Source organism: Vombatus ursinus, unplaced genomic scaffold, assembly GCF_900497805.2.
Source record: "Vombatus ursinus unplaced genomic scaffold, bare-nosed wombat genome assembly UNPS02001419.1, whole genome shotgun sequence".
NCBI classification, from domain to species: domain Eukaryota; kingdom Metazoa; phylum Chordata; class Mammalia; order Diprotodontia; family Vombatidae; genus Vombatus; species Vombatus ursinus.
The window spans coordinates 14,400,118-14,417,779 of NW_020941197.1; the positions used below are offsets into that span (position 1 = coordinate 14,400,118).

Genomic DNA, 17,662 nt, shown 5'->3' on the forward strand with positions numbered 1-17,662 from the left:
GATCTTGGGTGAGTCAAAACCTCTCAATTTCCTCACCTGTAGTATGAGGATAATAGCACCTACCTCACAGAGTTATTATAAGGATCAAATGAGATAATATTTGTATAGCATTTGCAAACCTTAAAAACACTACATAAATCTAAGGGATTACTGTTGACCAAGTAAAAATTCTCTTCATGATATTTCTATTAAATATGAAAATGACAAATAAAACAAGCAATAATAAGCATGGTTATAAAATTAGCATCATAAAAGATTCTTACCTGTCCTGTGATTGTTCCTCATACATCCTCTCTTTGCCCTCTTTAAAGAGTCTAATTGCCCGTTTTGACTTTTTCATCAGGCTATCAATGTAGATTTTAAAATATTCATTTTCACTGAGTTGTGCAAGTTTCTGGTTGTCATCGTATTTGCTCAGTATGAGTCGCAAATGTTGATAAGTGTCAGGCAAAATATCAAGTATGTATGGTGGGCTGTTCTTTAATTGGAGTTTGGGATTTTGGCATAGCCTTACCTAGAGGCAAGAACACAGGTAAAACATTTTTTTGTAGGGGGGAGGGGAAACATGAAAAAAAAATGTACAAGAAATTCATATAAACTGGTTAATAAAAGTCTATGTTTTCTATAACATAATCAATCCATAAGGAACCTGTATAAATTACCTTTAAGACAGATTTGAGTAAAACTTTATTTTATTTCATTTCTACTAATCCAAGTTATCCAATAATACACTGAGAAAACCTTTTTGCCTAATTTTATTCACCCCCTTTTTTATAGCTTCCTACTTTTGCAAGCTATTCAGCATAAGATGTGAATCCTTTTTAAAAAGTAAAATCACACTAAGAAAGAGTAAATAAATCCATTTCATCAGTGGGCAATCAAAGACTTGAAGTTAAAACTTCATTACACTATACCTTGTTCCCCACTGAAGTTATTTAATGGATTTTAATTAATGTTTTAGTTGATTAATCCTGTACCCTTAGGCAGTTTAAACAAAAGGCTGAAATTTTAATAACTGAGTTAATAAATAATAAATGCATGTCAAGTTCAAACTAGTCTTCCCTACCTTCTTCTGACACTTTCTACCTTGTCAACAAGCATGAGCTATATCATGGTTCAGTCAGCAGCAGTCCAACTATGTACCCACAGTCATAGGGAATGACAGGAAAAGTATGTCCAACTCTGACACAGTGAAGAGAACCCTGGACTTGGAGTCAGGAAGACTTGGTTTCAGATCCTATCTCTGATCTTTTCTATGCAACCACAGGCAAACCACTTACCCTTTACAAATTTCAAAGCATCTTTACAAAACAGTTAAGTTACAGAAGGATTGCAATCTGTGTTAGAGGAGAACGGATCCACACTAGGAGTTCTCATTTAAAAAAAATAAATCCCAAGTCTTGGACATATTAATATATGTTCAACTTTTCACTGAATGTCAGAATCTCTCTGCCTAACTGGAACGTCTTTGCAACAGATTTTCTAGATACATGATGAGCTTTCAGTTTGAAAGCTGCAGAAAAGCAACAGCATAATATCATCACCAAAAGGAGATATATATATATATATTTAAAATTCATGAGGTAAAATGTTAAACTTTTCACTAACAGTAGCTTCAGGAACCCCACCAACACATACACTGAATTAGAGAAATAACATATTCAACCTTTATGTGATACATTGTTTTTTTTCTTCGAAAGAGGTATCAATTTTTATTTGTAAGTTCATAAGACTTCTTTCCAATCAACATGTGTCTCATCAAATAATAAACTTACTTCTCTCATCAATATTTCCGAATCCTGGCTCCTCACAAAAACCATCAAAAATAATATAATTGTCTTTGCTTTGATTTCCATGACAACAGCTGTACCACTTAAAATTCATAAGCAAATAGCATCAGCCTTGGCTTAATAAATAACAATAAGAACAATTAACATTTATATATCACTTTAAGCTTTACAAAGCACTTTACAACTTTGTAAATATCTCATACTATCCTCACAACAACCCTGGGAGATAGGTCAACATTCATAACCATTTTACAGATGAGGAAACTTGGACAGACAGAAGTTAAGCGACTTGCCCAGGGTCACAAAGTGTCTAAAGAGGGACTGAACTCAGGTCTTTCTGGCTCCAAGTTAAGTGCTTTATCCGCTGGGCCACCTAGCTAAGGAAACACTTTTGTACTCCTAAGGAAATCAAATACAGCACTGATTTTGGCCCCATATAAAAAATGTCAGACTGAAAAAAAATGTTTTACTTTAAAAAATTATCACTTGGTCCTTTTAATATTCTTAATTATGACATATCATGTAAGTAAGCTAGAGAGCTAACCTCAGTGTCAGAATACCTGAGTTAAGTCATGCCTCTGATAAACACTGGCTGTGCGACTCTGGCCAAGTCACTTACGTTTTCAGTTTCCTAAGCAATTTTCTAAGTTGTAGAGAAGGGGCAGATCTGTATTCAAGAGCTCTCTAAGATGATTAAATCACTTTTCAGGACCAAAAAAAGTATGAGACATCATATAATGACACGTAAAGCTGGCATCAAGATAACGACTGCTATTTGGGCTAGAAAACATTTCAGAGACATTAAAGGCTCATTTCACTTTTCACTTAAGCATGGATCACAGGACATACCTACATTTGTATACAAACTGGATTTTTTTAATCCAGATTACTAAAAGGGAAGACTTTCAAAAGACTAATGAATTTCAAATCAAGGTTTTAAACAACTTGCCTACTCTGTAGGCACACAACTGGATTACAATATGCAAATGCCTGAGAGAGAACTGGATAAAAGATAGTGCAGATTGCCCTGTAGTATGAGAAATATGATTTTTTAAAATCTAAGCTTCAAATTAATTCTCTCCATTCATAAATGAAATGTTTACTAGTTTAAAAATATCCCACCTTTGTTATATAGTGACTGTGAGATCTTGGACAAGACATTTAACTTCTGTGCCCCAAGAAATTCTCTCAGACTTAAAGTTAGGTAACAGTTGCTGATAAGCATTAGTACGGGAAGTTTACTTACCAGGAGTCGCCTACACTAATTATAACAGACATGCAAATAGTAACCATTAAAAGCAGTACTATAGAGTGGACAGACTCCTGAGCAGAACTCAGGAAAGCCTGGCTCCAAATCCACCTCAAATTCTTCCTAGGTGAAATAACTTAACTTACAAGTGCCTCAGTCAGCTCCACAGGACTTAACCCTATTATGGATGGATTTTGATCTGACACTGGAGAAATACTATCCAGTTATTCTCTGGAAGTTTTTGTTGTTGTTTTTAATACATATGTGTATTCACAAATCTAGATTTTTCAGAGATATAACTAGGAATTCTGGTACCTGGGGCAAAATCAGTTGGAGTAAAGAGGTAGAACCAGCCTAAAGTATGACCACTCCTAAGTGTGGTTAAGGTAGGCTTTCAAATGTTCCTGGAAGGAACTGGGAGGCCAGGATACTACTCAAAGAAGCTGAAGTGGAGAAGATGTTTGCTTACCTGGTTACTAAACTTACTGAGAAGCAGCAGAAAAAGCAGTCTGGAAAACATATGAGAAGGATCTGTATAACATGGAGTGAACTTTAAAGGAAGTTAAAAACAACTGTGAAGTACAATGAATATACCAACTTCTCTTCCTCACCCTTTGTGTCAGTGAGAAAAGCTGAAAGTCTAGCATAAAGAAGGTACCAAGATTCAAGGGGTCTTCAGGGGAAAGCCAGATTTCAGAGAGTACCAGATCATGAAAATCTGAGAGGAAGAGGTCTAGGATGGAGAGGAGTAGCTTAATAACAGAGGAGGATTCAGAAGGCATACTAGAAAAGGAAAAGAACAGAGGGCAGGGCCAGAGGAGGACGACTCCACCCGAACAGGACAACTCCTAAAACTGGGTGATCTATCAGGGACAGTTCACTCAAGTTGGAAGGCGGGCACAGGAAAGGGAGGGCAAAGAAAGAAACATCAGCCGTCTCCCCAATCTAGGCTAGTTCTCGCTCTGTATATTTTCCACTTTAATGGCTTCTCATTCATTTCTAAGAGATTTCACACAATTGTATAAGAGCAGTAAGTAGCCTTAAAAACTATCTAATCTAATGCTACCACTTTAGAGATGTGGAAACTAAAATCCAAAAGTCATACCACTAGCTCAGTGCTAGGGCTCGGACTAAAGTTCAAGTTGATGCACTTTCCACTACATTAATCACAAAAAGTATAACTAATCATAGACTCAAAATGCAAATTTATCTTATGACATAGTAAGAACAAAACTTGAGAGAGATTCAAGTCCTAATTTCCAGTCACGTGTGCTAATATACATTAGGGACCTTCTGAAATATAAGAAGAGTACAAGTCATTAGTTTAGCAAAAGTTTAGCAATAAGGATCACAATTTATGACAGACTCTATTTACAATGAAATAGCAAGAATAGTTGTATAACAGAGAAATAACTTTCTAACAGACCAAGAAAAAAGAGCAAAGGTCAAAAGAAAACATGATTTTATAAAAGTAGCACATTACAAAATATCCAATTCACAAAGTTACATGCAACTTTTATCTCCATCTAATTACTTTGTAAGTTTCCTTTGTTCAATCTAAATTTTATATGGAAAAGGGCTATTATGAAAAGAAAAGTCTTTTCCATAGTCAATAATAATTGCTGAAAGAATAACTTTTCAATACACCACCTAAGGATGAATACTGTCCTTCCCTGGTGGTCTAAATGATCAAACAATTAACTAGGAATTTTACTAGCATTTAAAAAGCAATTATATTCACAACCTCATAAAATTTTAAAGCTGAAATGAGCCTTAGAAATCATCCACTCCATATTCCTCATTTTACACACGAGGAAACAAAAGGCCAGAAAGAAGACTTGCCCAAGGTCACCTAGCTCAGGTCTCTTGACTCCCCAAGAACTCTCCATGAAACCAAGCTGCCTCCTACCATGGTCACTGTTTATTGTTATGATATTTTATTCCAAATTTTCTAAAACAAGTCCTCTCTGTAGAGTAACACCTTTTCCCAGATATATAAATATAAATCTTCAATCAATTACATCATGACAGAGCAAAAATATAAAACAGATTTTAAACAAATTTATAGGATTTACAAGGAATTTAAGAGCAAACTTTAGAGCTTTCATTTTGATAGTGAAGCTTTCTTAGCATACAGAAAACATTTCTTAGAAAACATTTTAAATGTTTCCTGATTTATGCCTCAATTAAAATTCACAAAAGCCAATAAAATGTTAAACCCAGTAATATAGCTCTAACAAACAAGACTCCATATACTCCACCCCCTGAAATTTAGCAAAGTAATTTCACTGAAACAAACTGAAATTTATAGAGCAAAGAAATCCTTTCTTTAAAACTAAAACTAGTACTATAAGAAATGATGAGCAGTGCTATAAGAAATGATGAGAAGGCAGACTTCAGAAAAACTTGGAAAGACTTATATGAACTGATGCTGAGTGAAATGAGAACCAGGAGAACATTGTACACAGTAACAGCCACACTGTGCTATGACTGACTTTGATAGACTTAGCTCTTCTCAGCAATGCAAGGATCTAATACAACTACAAAAGAGTCATGATGGGGGCGGGGAGGCAGCTAGGTGGCGGAGTGGATAGAGTATGGGTTCTGAAGTCAGGGGCACCTGAGTTCAAATCTGGCCTCAGACCAAACGCTTGACATGCACTAGCTGTGTGACCCTGGGCACATCACTTAACCCCGATTGCGTCACCAAAAAAAAAAAAATAAAAAAGATTCATGATGGAAAATACTATCCACATCTAGAAAAAGAACCATGGAGTCTCAATGCAGATGGAACCATACTATTTGCTCTCCTTTTCTTTTGTTGTTTTGTTTTATTTCTTCTTTCTCGTGATGCCTCTCATTAGTTTTAATTCTTCTATACATCATGACTAATGTGAAAATATGCTTAATATGAATGTGTAAGTAGAGCCTATATCAGATTGCATGCCATCTTGGGGATGGGGGAGGGGAAGGACAGGAAGAAAATTTAAAATTCAAAATCTTATGGAAGTGAATGTTGAAAACTAAAAATAAATAAATTATTAAAAAAAAACAACTAAATTTTGATATATAAAAAAAAAAACAAATTAACCAAAGATTTCACTATACTCTGTGGATATACTCTGTGGATATACATGGGCTATGCTCCGTGGGTAAATCCTGTGAAGTCATGTATTTCACATTTCTCTCAAAGGCTATTACAACATGATTCTATTGGATGAGCCATCACTGAAATCGAAAGTATTTAAAGTCATTTTGTACCAAGCTCAGTCCAATACTAGTTTGACACTGTCTCTCTATGGTCTACATCTGTCCATGTAAATCAGAAAACGCTAATGTGAATCAAAGTATAAAGGGCATAGAAATAAACTCTTCCAGCAATAACTATACAGAATGTTCACTATGAATGTATAACTGCCATGAGAAATGCACATGCGGACAATGAAAAACAAAGCAAAATGTAACTGCTCCAACTCCCCTCCAATTCAAAAAAGGCATGTGAAGGAGGTGAGATATAATAGAGCACCTCACATGCAAAATGGAATTTTAGGCAGAATTAGAGGCAAAAGCATGATGATGATAATAATACACACACACACACTTCAAATATCGCTCAAACTTACAAAGCACATTCTTCAAACAATCCCGTGACAAATACATAGTTCAAGCACGATCTCCATTTTACATACAAGCAAACTGAAGGTCAAAGATGATAAATGAGTTGCCAAGGTCATACAGCTAAGTGTCAAATCCAGGCTTCTCGACTCCACATCCAGCACTGTTTCCACTATGACATGATTAAACAAGACCAGTATTTGAGTGATTCCGCCTTCCAAGAGCAGAAAGAATACCTAAATGCCAGGAAGATTATGGCTCTAGGATTTAGGACATATTGAAATATACCAAAAGATTGATATTTACAAGGAAAAGACAACACTGGATTTTAAGTAAAATCACTAAGTTTTTAATTTTATTTTAGTAATAAAGAGAAAGGCTCATAATTTAATACAAAGAAAAAAATTCCTTTTGCTGTGGTCATACTGAAGTCAGGATTTAATGAGTCACATTTTAGAATCTAAGGTCTATGTGACTAGACACTTTCATCAAACTATCTCTTAATTCCAATCAGAGTGAGGATCAGAGACATAATTTTTTCCACTCAAATCAAGCTAGCTTCCATCAGCATAAGACACAACTCAAATAACCTAAAGGTATAAAAAACAGGCTGGAAATCTTTGCCCCTCTGCTCAGAATCAAAAGGACTTCCAAAATCTCTATGATCTCTAGAGTTTTTCTGAAATGTCCAAATTTCTTAAAAGCCCATCACATTTCTATCCTACGAGACCAGGGGACCAAGGTTTCCCAACACAGATCAGGGCTGACAGGCTCTGAATGGGTATGCTGGGAGTGCCCTGTAAGCACCTCCCTTGAATATGGATTTGGGTCTGCCTGGCAAGGTAAAGGCCCTAGAAGTTTGTGGGTCAACTCAGAGCTACAATGTAAAGGGCCTTCATCACTAATCATTTAATAAGTACTAGAACAAGGTCATTTTGTGAAATCTTTGTTGCTGTTCTAAGACACAGTAAGAAAGGTCAAGTACCTAATGATAAGTATGATCCCTTTCATAAGATTATTCCCCCTAGCAATGCAGACCACAATAATGCTCAATGAAATAAAACAAACACTAAAATGGATTCTGTAGGATTTGGTTATAATAGGCCAAAAGGCCCATTTAAATATTTAACATACCAAAATACTACAAAATTCATTAAGATATTTTAGATATGCTTCTTTTGTTGACAAGAGGAAAACTGCTAACACGTACGTTGCAATATGTCATATTGGCATTTTAACTCGTTTCTGAGAATTATGATACAGACCTTTTTAATGCTCCACAACATACATAGATAAAATTTCACCTAATGAGGTAGGAACTGATTTCTTGATTATTTACCTACTTAACTTCTGATCTTTTAAAATATATTCCATTCATTCTGTAACATACTATTTAAAAACTTGATTTAAAATGTCACAAGCTTAGGTAGCCCTGGTACAATCTTTCTAGAGAGCAATCTCTCAATATACAAGTCATAAAAGAGCCTCAGTTTTCCTTACAGAAACATGATAATACAGAAACAGATAACATGATAATACACCATACTCTTTGGGTTTTTATCTTACTTCTTACTGACCTTTCTTTTTACATTACCATCATTTCCAAATACATCCCTTTCCAATCACCTACCTAATGAGCCAACCCTTATAACAAAGATTAAAAATAAAAGAGAAAAAAAATTGGTTTAACAAAAATTAACTCCATTGGATAGAACAAGTAGTATTACATACCCATGGTCCCCCACCTCTGCAAAGGGAGAAGGGAAAAGGGAAGGAATGAATTTTTCTTTCATTTCCAATGGCCTTACCTTTTGACATTTCAATCTTCCCTTTGGGAACATACCCAAGGAAGTCATTGAAAAGAATAAAAAGAACTATTAATCCAGAGATTTTTATATCTGTATTATAACGTAATACTTAAAAACCTAAATGTCCATAGGTGGGGAATGAATAAACAAATCATAATACTTCATTGTTACAAGAGGTCATGACATTATAAAGGATAACTATGAGAAACAGGAAATAACGACAAATCCCTATATGAAAGAATTCCAAGTGGGAAAAAAAAAAAAACTAAAAATCACCAAGGGGAAGGTAGGTAGCAGAGTGGATAAAGCACTGGGCTTGGAATCAGGAAGACTCATCTTCATGAGTTCAAATCTGGCTCAGACACCTACTAGTTGTGTGACCCTGGGCAAGTCATTTAACTGTTTGCCTCAGTTTCCTTATCTGTGGGATGAGCTAGAGAAGGAAATGGCAAACCATTCCAGTATCTTTGCCAAGAAAAGACCAAATGGGGTCACAGAGTCAGACACAACAGAAACAACTAAACAGTAATGACAAAGTCAATAAGGGTATTACTAATGAGTGATACCTATATATTTAAGTATATTTTTATTGAAGATAGTTTAGAGGTTAATGGTCATTGGTTTTTTCTTTCTTTCTGCAAACTGCTTATGCTCAAAATTTAAAAAGAAAAAGAGGTCACTAACTTAAAAGCTTAATAACCGTGTCGGAATTTATAATATGTGAAATAACACCGTAAAAAGGGAGTAAGGGAATCTTTCTTCTACAGAGCAAAACAATAAGGAGAGGTGAGAAGCTATCTGTTGGCTATGCTATGGCTTTCATTACCTGTATCATTCATATAATCAGAACTGTAACTATAAAAACAGAATAAGATTTAAGGCAGCTCCTTGATTAAAATCTGAATGAGATCCACTACAACATAAGGTCACCAAAGCTTGAATCAGTTTACTTCTCCCAGAATTACAAAACAGCCTTGTTTTTATTAAGCTACCTCCCAACCCTACTCTCACCCCCCCCACACAGACCAAAAACACCCTTAATTCAACAAGGTCTTACGATTCTATTTATGATAGTCAACTTCCATGAGGCAAAAATGGGTTGGAGGAAAAGACGCACTGCTTTACCTTGTACCAAGGGTACTGATGTTCCTGAACTAGGCCTTAGAAGTTTAAAAACGTTAATTCTTAAAGCCAAGTCTTAAGTCCCCAAAATGATATTCATTTAAGAGATGAAGAAGGATCTAGTCCTAGCGAGAAAAACATAACCATTCTACTGAAGGATACAGGGTAGAAAATCATAACCAAACAGCTCTGAAAGTTTGTCTGTCACATTAAAGTTTTGAAGCATGAAAAACAAGCTGACTAAATGTAGTAAACATAAAAATGTGGAAAGCAGTCCTCTGTCATTTTCATATTAAGTGCTTTTGTAATTCTCAAAATAATGTGACTTTACAAAAATGACAAAGGTAGCAGTAGAAAATGTAGGTTCACATTACACTCTGCTTTTCAGTATCAATTAATGGTTTGGGATTTATTGAGCATCCATCCATGTAAATACAATGCATTTAGCATCTATTAACTGGAAAATTGCTTCTCCTACTTTCTATCACCTGGGTAAGGCTCTTGTGAGAACCATGATACAGGAACAGCTATCAATAAATTATCTTTCCTACCATCCTGATTAGCAATCATTTCCTTGCCCTAACCTCAGCCTTTCCAACAGAAAGATGATAATGCCTCTTCTGAAAAGCAAACAATGGCCAGCCAAAACCTACTCATACAAGTGCCTAAATGGTGGCTGTGATATAAAGCACTGGGTACTGTTTAACTGATTAAGCCAGCTGTGGCCCCAAATCCCCAGGGGGTAGTCTTGAAACAGATTCAGCTTTCCAGCAGTCCTCTAACCCAGCAAGATTCAACAGTGGGACTTTGGGAATCAGTTCAAGTAATATTGAATCTCTAGACAGGTAGCATGCTTTGGTTCACCCAGAACTTTCCTAACTAATGTGACCTTGGCTTCACATCACTCTACTTGCTCTGTCCCCAAGATCTCTGTTATCTGCTAAATGCCTAAAATGGTAAGTTATCTGGTTCTTCCCAACAATCTTTTTTTCCATTATACTGTATATGACAATTCCTAACAATTAACATCTTATAATGACAAATGAAGGCAGTTGCTCTCCTCTCTGCTCCTTGAATATCTTCCAAAAAGTTATCTCAAAAAAAGTATTAAAATGACTTAACTAAAATAAGTCTCATGTACTTGAAGGTATTCTGAATTACTGGGTCAGTAGAACAGTAAACTTACATTAATTCACTCTATAACACTCACACACACCACCTACCTCAGTACACTCCCCAGACCTTAAGAATAATCAATTATCTAAAGCTAATTAAATTTAAGTTTTTGTTGGGGGGGGAGAATTAACTGTACAGCTAAAGTTTCTTTTCAAATCACTATCCAGAGGACTGAAAAGTAATTCTTCTCTGTAACTCTGATGCTAACTACATACTCTTGCTGCTATTTTACCAAACAGTTAGGTAATGTATCAAGGGATTAACTTTTGGACTAACAGTCAAGTTTCTGATGTAATCATCAAGACAATGTTGATATTATGAACCACTTCCTTTACCAATGACAAATAAGAAAAAATAAACACATGTGTATGACTATTCGGTTCTACACAAAATGAAATAACACCAACAATTAGTAATTATAAATGTGTTGATAGTACTATGTTGTCTTCTTCCTAAGTCACACAGGAATCTTTCATCTAACAATTTATATAAATTCTCAAGAAGGCCCACGGGCACAATTTCAGGAACAACTTTTGAACATAATTGAAAACCTATAGAGAAAGCAATAGTGGAGAATTTAGGCAACAGAGTTCATCAAGTTACTAAAGTGAAGCTAACTCTAAAAAAGGCCTAAAGATAAAGCAAACAATGACAGATGCTAGCCTTATCTTAGGGAAAGTGCCATAGTCACTAACCAGTACTGTAAAAGTAAATAAAACCGTGTCAGCATTGTTATTGTTGTTGTTCAGCCATTTTTTTCAGTTATGTCCAACTCTTTATAACCCCATTTGAGGTCTTCTTGGAAAAGATACTTGAAGGAGTTTGCCATTTCCCTCTCCAGTTCATTTTACAGATGAGGAAACTGAGGCAAACAGGGTTAAGTGACTTGCCTAGGGTCACACAGCTATTAAGTGTCTGATGCCAGTTTTGAACTCAGGAATACAAGTCTTTCTGACTCCATGCCTGGTGCTCCATCCACTGTGCCACCTAGCTGCCCCTATATCAGCATAATGGGCTAGTTTTTAATGTTTCAAAAGCAGGGACTTTACAGTAACTATAACTGCACTACATCCTATAAGAAATTTACATCATGCTGACCAAGTTTCAGTTCACCTTGACTGATTTCTAAATATGTAATCTCAGACCATTCCAAGAACAAAGGAAAGAGAACAACCAATAACTTTATAAGTCTGACACATTTACCAGGAGTCACTTAATAATCTGGACACCTAAGTTGTCATAAAGGATGATTCCAACTGGAAACCTTGAATTTTGACTATTACTCCCCATTTCTGATTTAAGAAGTGAAACTGAACTTCAGCTACCTTAAGTAGAAAGATGTTCTGTTTGCCAAATGTCTTCAATTTGTTCAAGTACATACTCTTCAATAATAAGTATCAAATGTCCAAATCAAAAGCTGAGTTCAAGCAACAAGGTTACAAAGTCTTGTCTGGTGTACTTTCATAGTAAAATATGATCAAAAATTTTAACTGACAAAAAGCTGAATAGGCCCATCCTAAAAATTCAAAGTGAATATGTGTATCCAGTAAAAACAGAAAGCCACTCCATCTACCTACATTACAATCTATAAGAAAATGAAATAAAGCTGACCTGTGTAAGGATTGACAATTACTTTTACCTTTAAACCAAGAGATTACGTTTTTTGTCCTATACTATACTTGCACCCAGTGACAAGCCAAAAGCAAAGGGGAAAGTTCCAGGGTTTCTGTCTGGGAGACTCTGGCACATTTCTCTAAAAAAATAAAAGTATCATATTAAGGAATCTAAGTCCTAACATTAAAAATATGTGTACCCTACTGTTACTTGAGTCAACACTATATTCCCCCCCATTACAAGTTAACAAATACCTAGGCCCCTTTCCCAACTAAATGTTCTGACTGACTTGAAGATCCCTTATAAGAAAACCTATGAGGTCTTGTAACTATCACAAATATAACCTGGGGAGACATCACTGATTTAAAATGAAGAGCTTTTCATTTTGAAAAGAAGCAAGCTAGAGCATCATCATACTTATTACAAAATCCTATCTGTCATATTTAGGACACTGGCATCTAAAATTCCTTGAGCCTGTGTTTGTAAGTTGCTCTGAAACATCCTTTAATTTGGTTTGCTCTGCATGTGCTGATATAGGGCTAAATTTCAGTGTGATCTTTCAGTTCATCTGAAAGCAACTTGTAGAAACCACAGAAATATCTGAAACTCTCAAAACCACCACCCCCAACACAAATTTTCCCTTCACAACAAATAATGTGCCATCGAATAGATTTCCTGTTTCAAAATGGAATAGTAGATGAAAGAAACCGTAATTTAGCCATTAACAAGAGCACAGAACTTTTAAAATGAAGATGTTTTCCAAAGATGAAATGGAAACTATTTCAAATTTTGCTTACTCACTTGAGAGCTAATCTGTGTAATTGTTTCCCAGATAAATGCTCTCCACTTCATGCAGTGGATTGTCATAAGAGGGCTTTATAAAATGCTTTGCATAAATTACCTGTTTAAGAGCTCCTCTTCTGGTCTAAGGGCAACACAACCTCATATAAGTCAGAACAAACATTTCCAAACTATTCTGACATAATATACTAACATTAAGCAGCTTACTGCATGAGCTTTGCATATCTGAGTTCTCTGGAAGAACTTTGAACCTTAAAGAGTAGGACAGAAGTAAAAGCAAGATCATTTCATATCAAGACATCAAGCTTTCACAACAAATACAAAGCCAAGAAGTGAGCAAAATGTCCAATTCAAATCATAATGTCTTCCATCAGAGAACTCAGAACTTGTAGGAAGAACCTTGGGGATGATCTATCCCAACTCCTCATTTGTATGAAAGGATACTTAAGGCCTGAAATATCAGCTACAGAAGTTTAGTGATTTGTCCAAGGTCACATAGTCAGGAAGTAGCAAAACTATTGCTAGAACCTAGGTCGAGTCAAGCATTTTTTAACCATTTGTTACGTTCTCCTGACTTCCAGTCAAATGCTATGTAACAAATATACCAACAATTCACAGAAAAATTATGGGCAAATAGATCTTGCATTCATCACAAGGCTTAGGGTTCATCAAAAACTTATCATTGCCAAATGTCATCAAATGCTAAAGTTGTAAGGGACACCAAAGATAATATACCCAGAAAAGAGTAAATACTCACCACTTTGTCCATGAGTTTCCAAGTCTTTTCAACAGTTCTTCGATCAGCTGCAGCTTGTTTAGGTGGTCCAACTGCATCCTGAATAGCATCAATAATGCCCAGTATCCGTCCTTTTCGGGGGTTTCCTCCTCGGCCACCAGGGTTCCGGCCATTCATAGCATTAGCCATCTGGGATCTCAGCTCTTCAGCTCTTACGAGAATACTGAAAACAATTTTTTAAAAAGTTACCAAAAGAGACTCACATGGTTCTTAAAATATTTTTCCCCAACAGAAAACTGAATGTGCTAACTCATCCCACCCACCTCCTTCAGCAAGGAATGCAGTGGATAGAGTAAAATCAGCCCAGGGTTCAACTTTTAGACAAGGAGAGTATGGATTCACACTGGCAATCTACACAGAGTGGGTGTCAGGGAAGTGACCCTGACTCTGCTTTTAGAAAACTAACAGTTGTGGACAAATATTACTCACATTTGAAGGAGCACAGGCCGGATTACATTACACAGCTCAGAACAAAAAGCAACATAAATACAATCACGCCAAATAGATAAGAACACAATGTTCTCCTCATCTCTTTTCCCTTAAACCCCTCTCAACACACACAAAAACAAACGAAGCCACTGAGGAAACATCTTGGGGTCTTCACTTGGGGAAACCCATTTTCATCCTGTACTAGATTCCAAGTTAGGCAAATCAAAAAATTATTATACACTTCATATGGGGGGCACGTCTGTGCTCAACAAAGACTGTACGACTTGTATTTTGTTCCCCTTTAAAAAAAAAATCTCAAACAAGGAGATACATGACCCCAAATCCGAAGTTATCTTTTTAAAAAATGTAACGTCAGTAGTTACCTATAAGTTAGTTAATAACCAAACTGGAAGGGGCTAGAGGGAGTCCTTTCCTTCCTTTCTTTTTTAAAGAGGGAAAGAACTGAAGGAGGGAAAAAGGAAGAGGGAAGATCACTTCTTCTGATTCAGCCCTCCTCCTCCCCCCATCAGGAAAAAGAAAACAAAACAAAACACACACACACACACACACACACACACACACACACACACACAGCTTTGTTTCTGGATTTAAAAAAAAAAAATAGAACCACCACTACCCAGCTGCCCCCACTGCTTTTCATCCACAGTTAGGGAGGAGAAAGGTAGAAAGAAGGAAGGACAAAGTATCCTTTCTCCTCCAAGCAACAGAAGCAGCAGTTGGCTCGTCTTTGCCCTCTCCTGCCGTCTTTATACAGCCCATGCCCAAGTCGCTTCCAATCTCCGCAGCTTCTATCCCTCTCTTTCTGCCCCTGTCCCCCCCACACCCCCCGCCCCATTCTGGGGTTCGGGTTATTAAATACCCCTCTTCAAACAGCAGCGGCAGCAGCAACAAGGGCAGCAACAGCAAGCTGGGGGCTCTCCTCCCGTCCTCGTCCGTAGCTCGTGTCTAGCTGCACAAGGAGCGCTTGGCCCGGGAGAAACATTGAGTCTCCTAGGCGGAGCTCTTCCTCGCCCTCTCTCCCGGCTATAGAGGACTCGGGGGAAGGAAGGCACACACACGCGTGTGCGTGAGGCTACACTATACGCGCACGTCGGGGCGGGGGCCGCGGGAAGGAAGGGAGCACCGACAGAGTGAGATAAGACAGCGATTCCAAAGGCAGGGAGCTCCTTCCAACCAGCTTCAAGCAAGACGTGGAAAAAAAAAGACAACAATTTAAGGTTGAAATAAATCCACACCCGCCTCCTATTTCTCCCCACTCCTCCCCCCTCCTCTCCTGGGCCCGGGGACACACCAGCAGCCGCACAGGCGGGAGGAGGAGGAGGAGACAACTCACAGCACACCCCACCCCTCTTCCCCTCCCCTCCCCCTGGTAACTTACACTCAAACACAGAGACGTGAGGAGGAGGAGGGGCCATGGGACCGGGAGGGAGAGAGAGGAGGCAGGAGGAAGGGTTTAGCCAATCATACTAAAGCTGAGATTACAGGACAGGGGTCTTGACCAATGGGAGATAGACCCCTTTTTTCGCCCCGCCCCTCCCTCCACGTCTTCTAGGTTCCCCAGGGCTGCGAAAGAACCACCCCCCACATACACACCTACACATTCACACACATATACATACATATATAAACACACACGTCCCAGACACAGAAGAAGGAATATAAATATGTGGCCCATTAAGGGAGAGGGACAAGGAAGGGAAAAGGATTCAAACCCCCAGGGAGTTGGTCAATGGGGGCTATGAGGAGAGATGGGCGTGACCATCTGGAGGGAGAGTAAAAGCCAACTAGGGGATAAGAGGCGGGACTTCCTGCTTTGTCCACCTTCCTAGTCTTTTGTTTCGTAGCAACAGTGGGTGGGAGGCAATGAGTGGCACTTGAGCCTGGGTTAGAGTGGGAAAAGCGGCAGAGATTCTGCTTGCTGAGGATGCCAGAAAGGACACTTCTTGCCTAGGACCTTAGTTTTTAGTAGCCACTGTGAGGAAGAGATTGAGCTGGAGTGGGCCGCTAATAGAAATAGCGACCGATTTGGCAAACCAGTGTCCTCTTCCAGCTGCTAGTTCAGGGAAGGAATTGTATTTCATTGCACTGAAGGGAAATGGTCAACTTTACAGTGGCCATTCAAAGAAAAGAAGACTTTCTGCTAATACGTAACATTTTTTTTTATTTCTAGGCTTATCTGAACTATATCTTCCCCTTCATTCCTTATTCTTGTTCTTCTTCACCTAGAATAGCATTTTAAATCTCTCTCCTTTCTTCATAGAATTGCTTAAATTGGCCATGGGGAAAGAGGGGTAGAAATATATGTCCGATTTATTAAGGGCCTCTCATATGCCAAGCACTGTACTGGGCACTGGAGGGACAAATAGAAATAAATGTTAAGCAGCCCCACCTTTCAAGGAGCTCATATTCTAATGGGGGAGAAAACATATCTTCCTTGACTTTTTTTTTCATTTTACTTATCCTCTAATTAATACTTATGTAATCTGTATTTTCCATATTCTTTAATTCTTCATCTCTTGCATTCTAGCTTTCTTCTCAACCAAGGTGCTCTTGGGTTTCAACTTCTTGATTGTCATTTTCATGAACCTCTTTTATTTTATTTTGCATTATTAAATACAGTGACTCTTGGCTCTCTGTTCTTGCATTTCTCTGTTCTTTATCCTTTTTACTCAGTCTTTTTGATCTTTTCTTTCATTAATCACTGGTGTTCTCTAATAACTCAATCCTTCTCAAGCTTAATATTGAATGTGTGCTGAAGTCAAGGTTCACTTAGACAGAAATAGATATTCTTATTTGTTACAATTTGCAACCTTGAACTTTAGGTAATTAGTAATTTTCAAATTGGAGTTGTTTTGTTTTGGTCAACCAAATAGAGAACAGGGAAAGTATACCTTTAAAGCCATTAAGCAAAAGAACTACCTTTATTTTTGCACTTTATCACAGTTGGGTCCAACTCTTCAACCCCATTTGGGTTTTTGTAGTGTTTTTTTGATTGTTTGTTTATTTGGGGTTTTTTTTTTTTTGGCAATGATACTGGAGTGGTTTGCCATTTCCTTCTCCAGCTCATTTTACAGATGAGGAAACTGAAGCAAACAAGATTAAGTGACTTGCCCAGGATCACACAGTTAGTAAATTGTCTGAGGCTGAATTTGAACTCAGGAAGATGAGTCTTCCTGACTTCAGACTCAGCACTCTCCACTGCTCCACCTAGCTGCCCATGAATCATTTACATTTCACATAT

At 37.4% G+C, this 17,662-nt stretch overlaps 1 protein-coding gene across 2 annotated transcripts; it reads right to left on the reverse strand.

Annotated features, from left to right (window-relative positions):
* Positions 1-259: 259 nt before the first annotated feature.
* LOC114046713 (E3 ubiquitin-protein ligase CBL-B-like) lies at positions 260-15,718 on the reverse strand. Of its 2 annotated transcripts, none has more exons than XM_027867163.1 (3): positions 15,281-15,718; positions 13,933-14,134; positions 260-514 (listed from the first exon to the last, which is right to left on the reverse strand). In XM_027867163.1, the coding sequence occupies exons 2-3, from the start codon at positions 14,098-14,100 to the stop codon at positions 260-262; spliced, it is 423 nt and encodes a 140-aa protein (XP_027722964.1). In that variant the 5' UTR covers positions 14,101-14,134; positions 15,281-15,718. The 2 variants fall into 2 exon arrangements, with proteins under 2 accessions (XP_027722964.1, XP_027722972.1); XM_027867171.1 differs by lacking the exon at positions 15,281-15,718 and adding an exon at positions 14,235-14,301.
* Between the last annotated feature and the right edge of the window lie 1,944 nt (positions 15,719-17,662).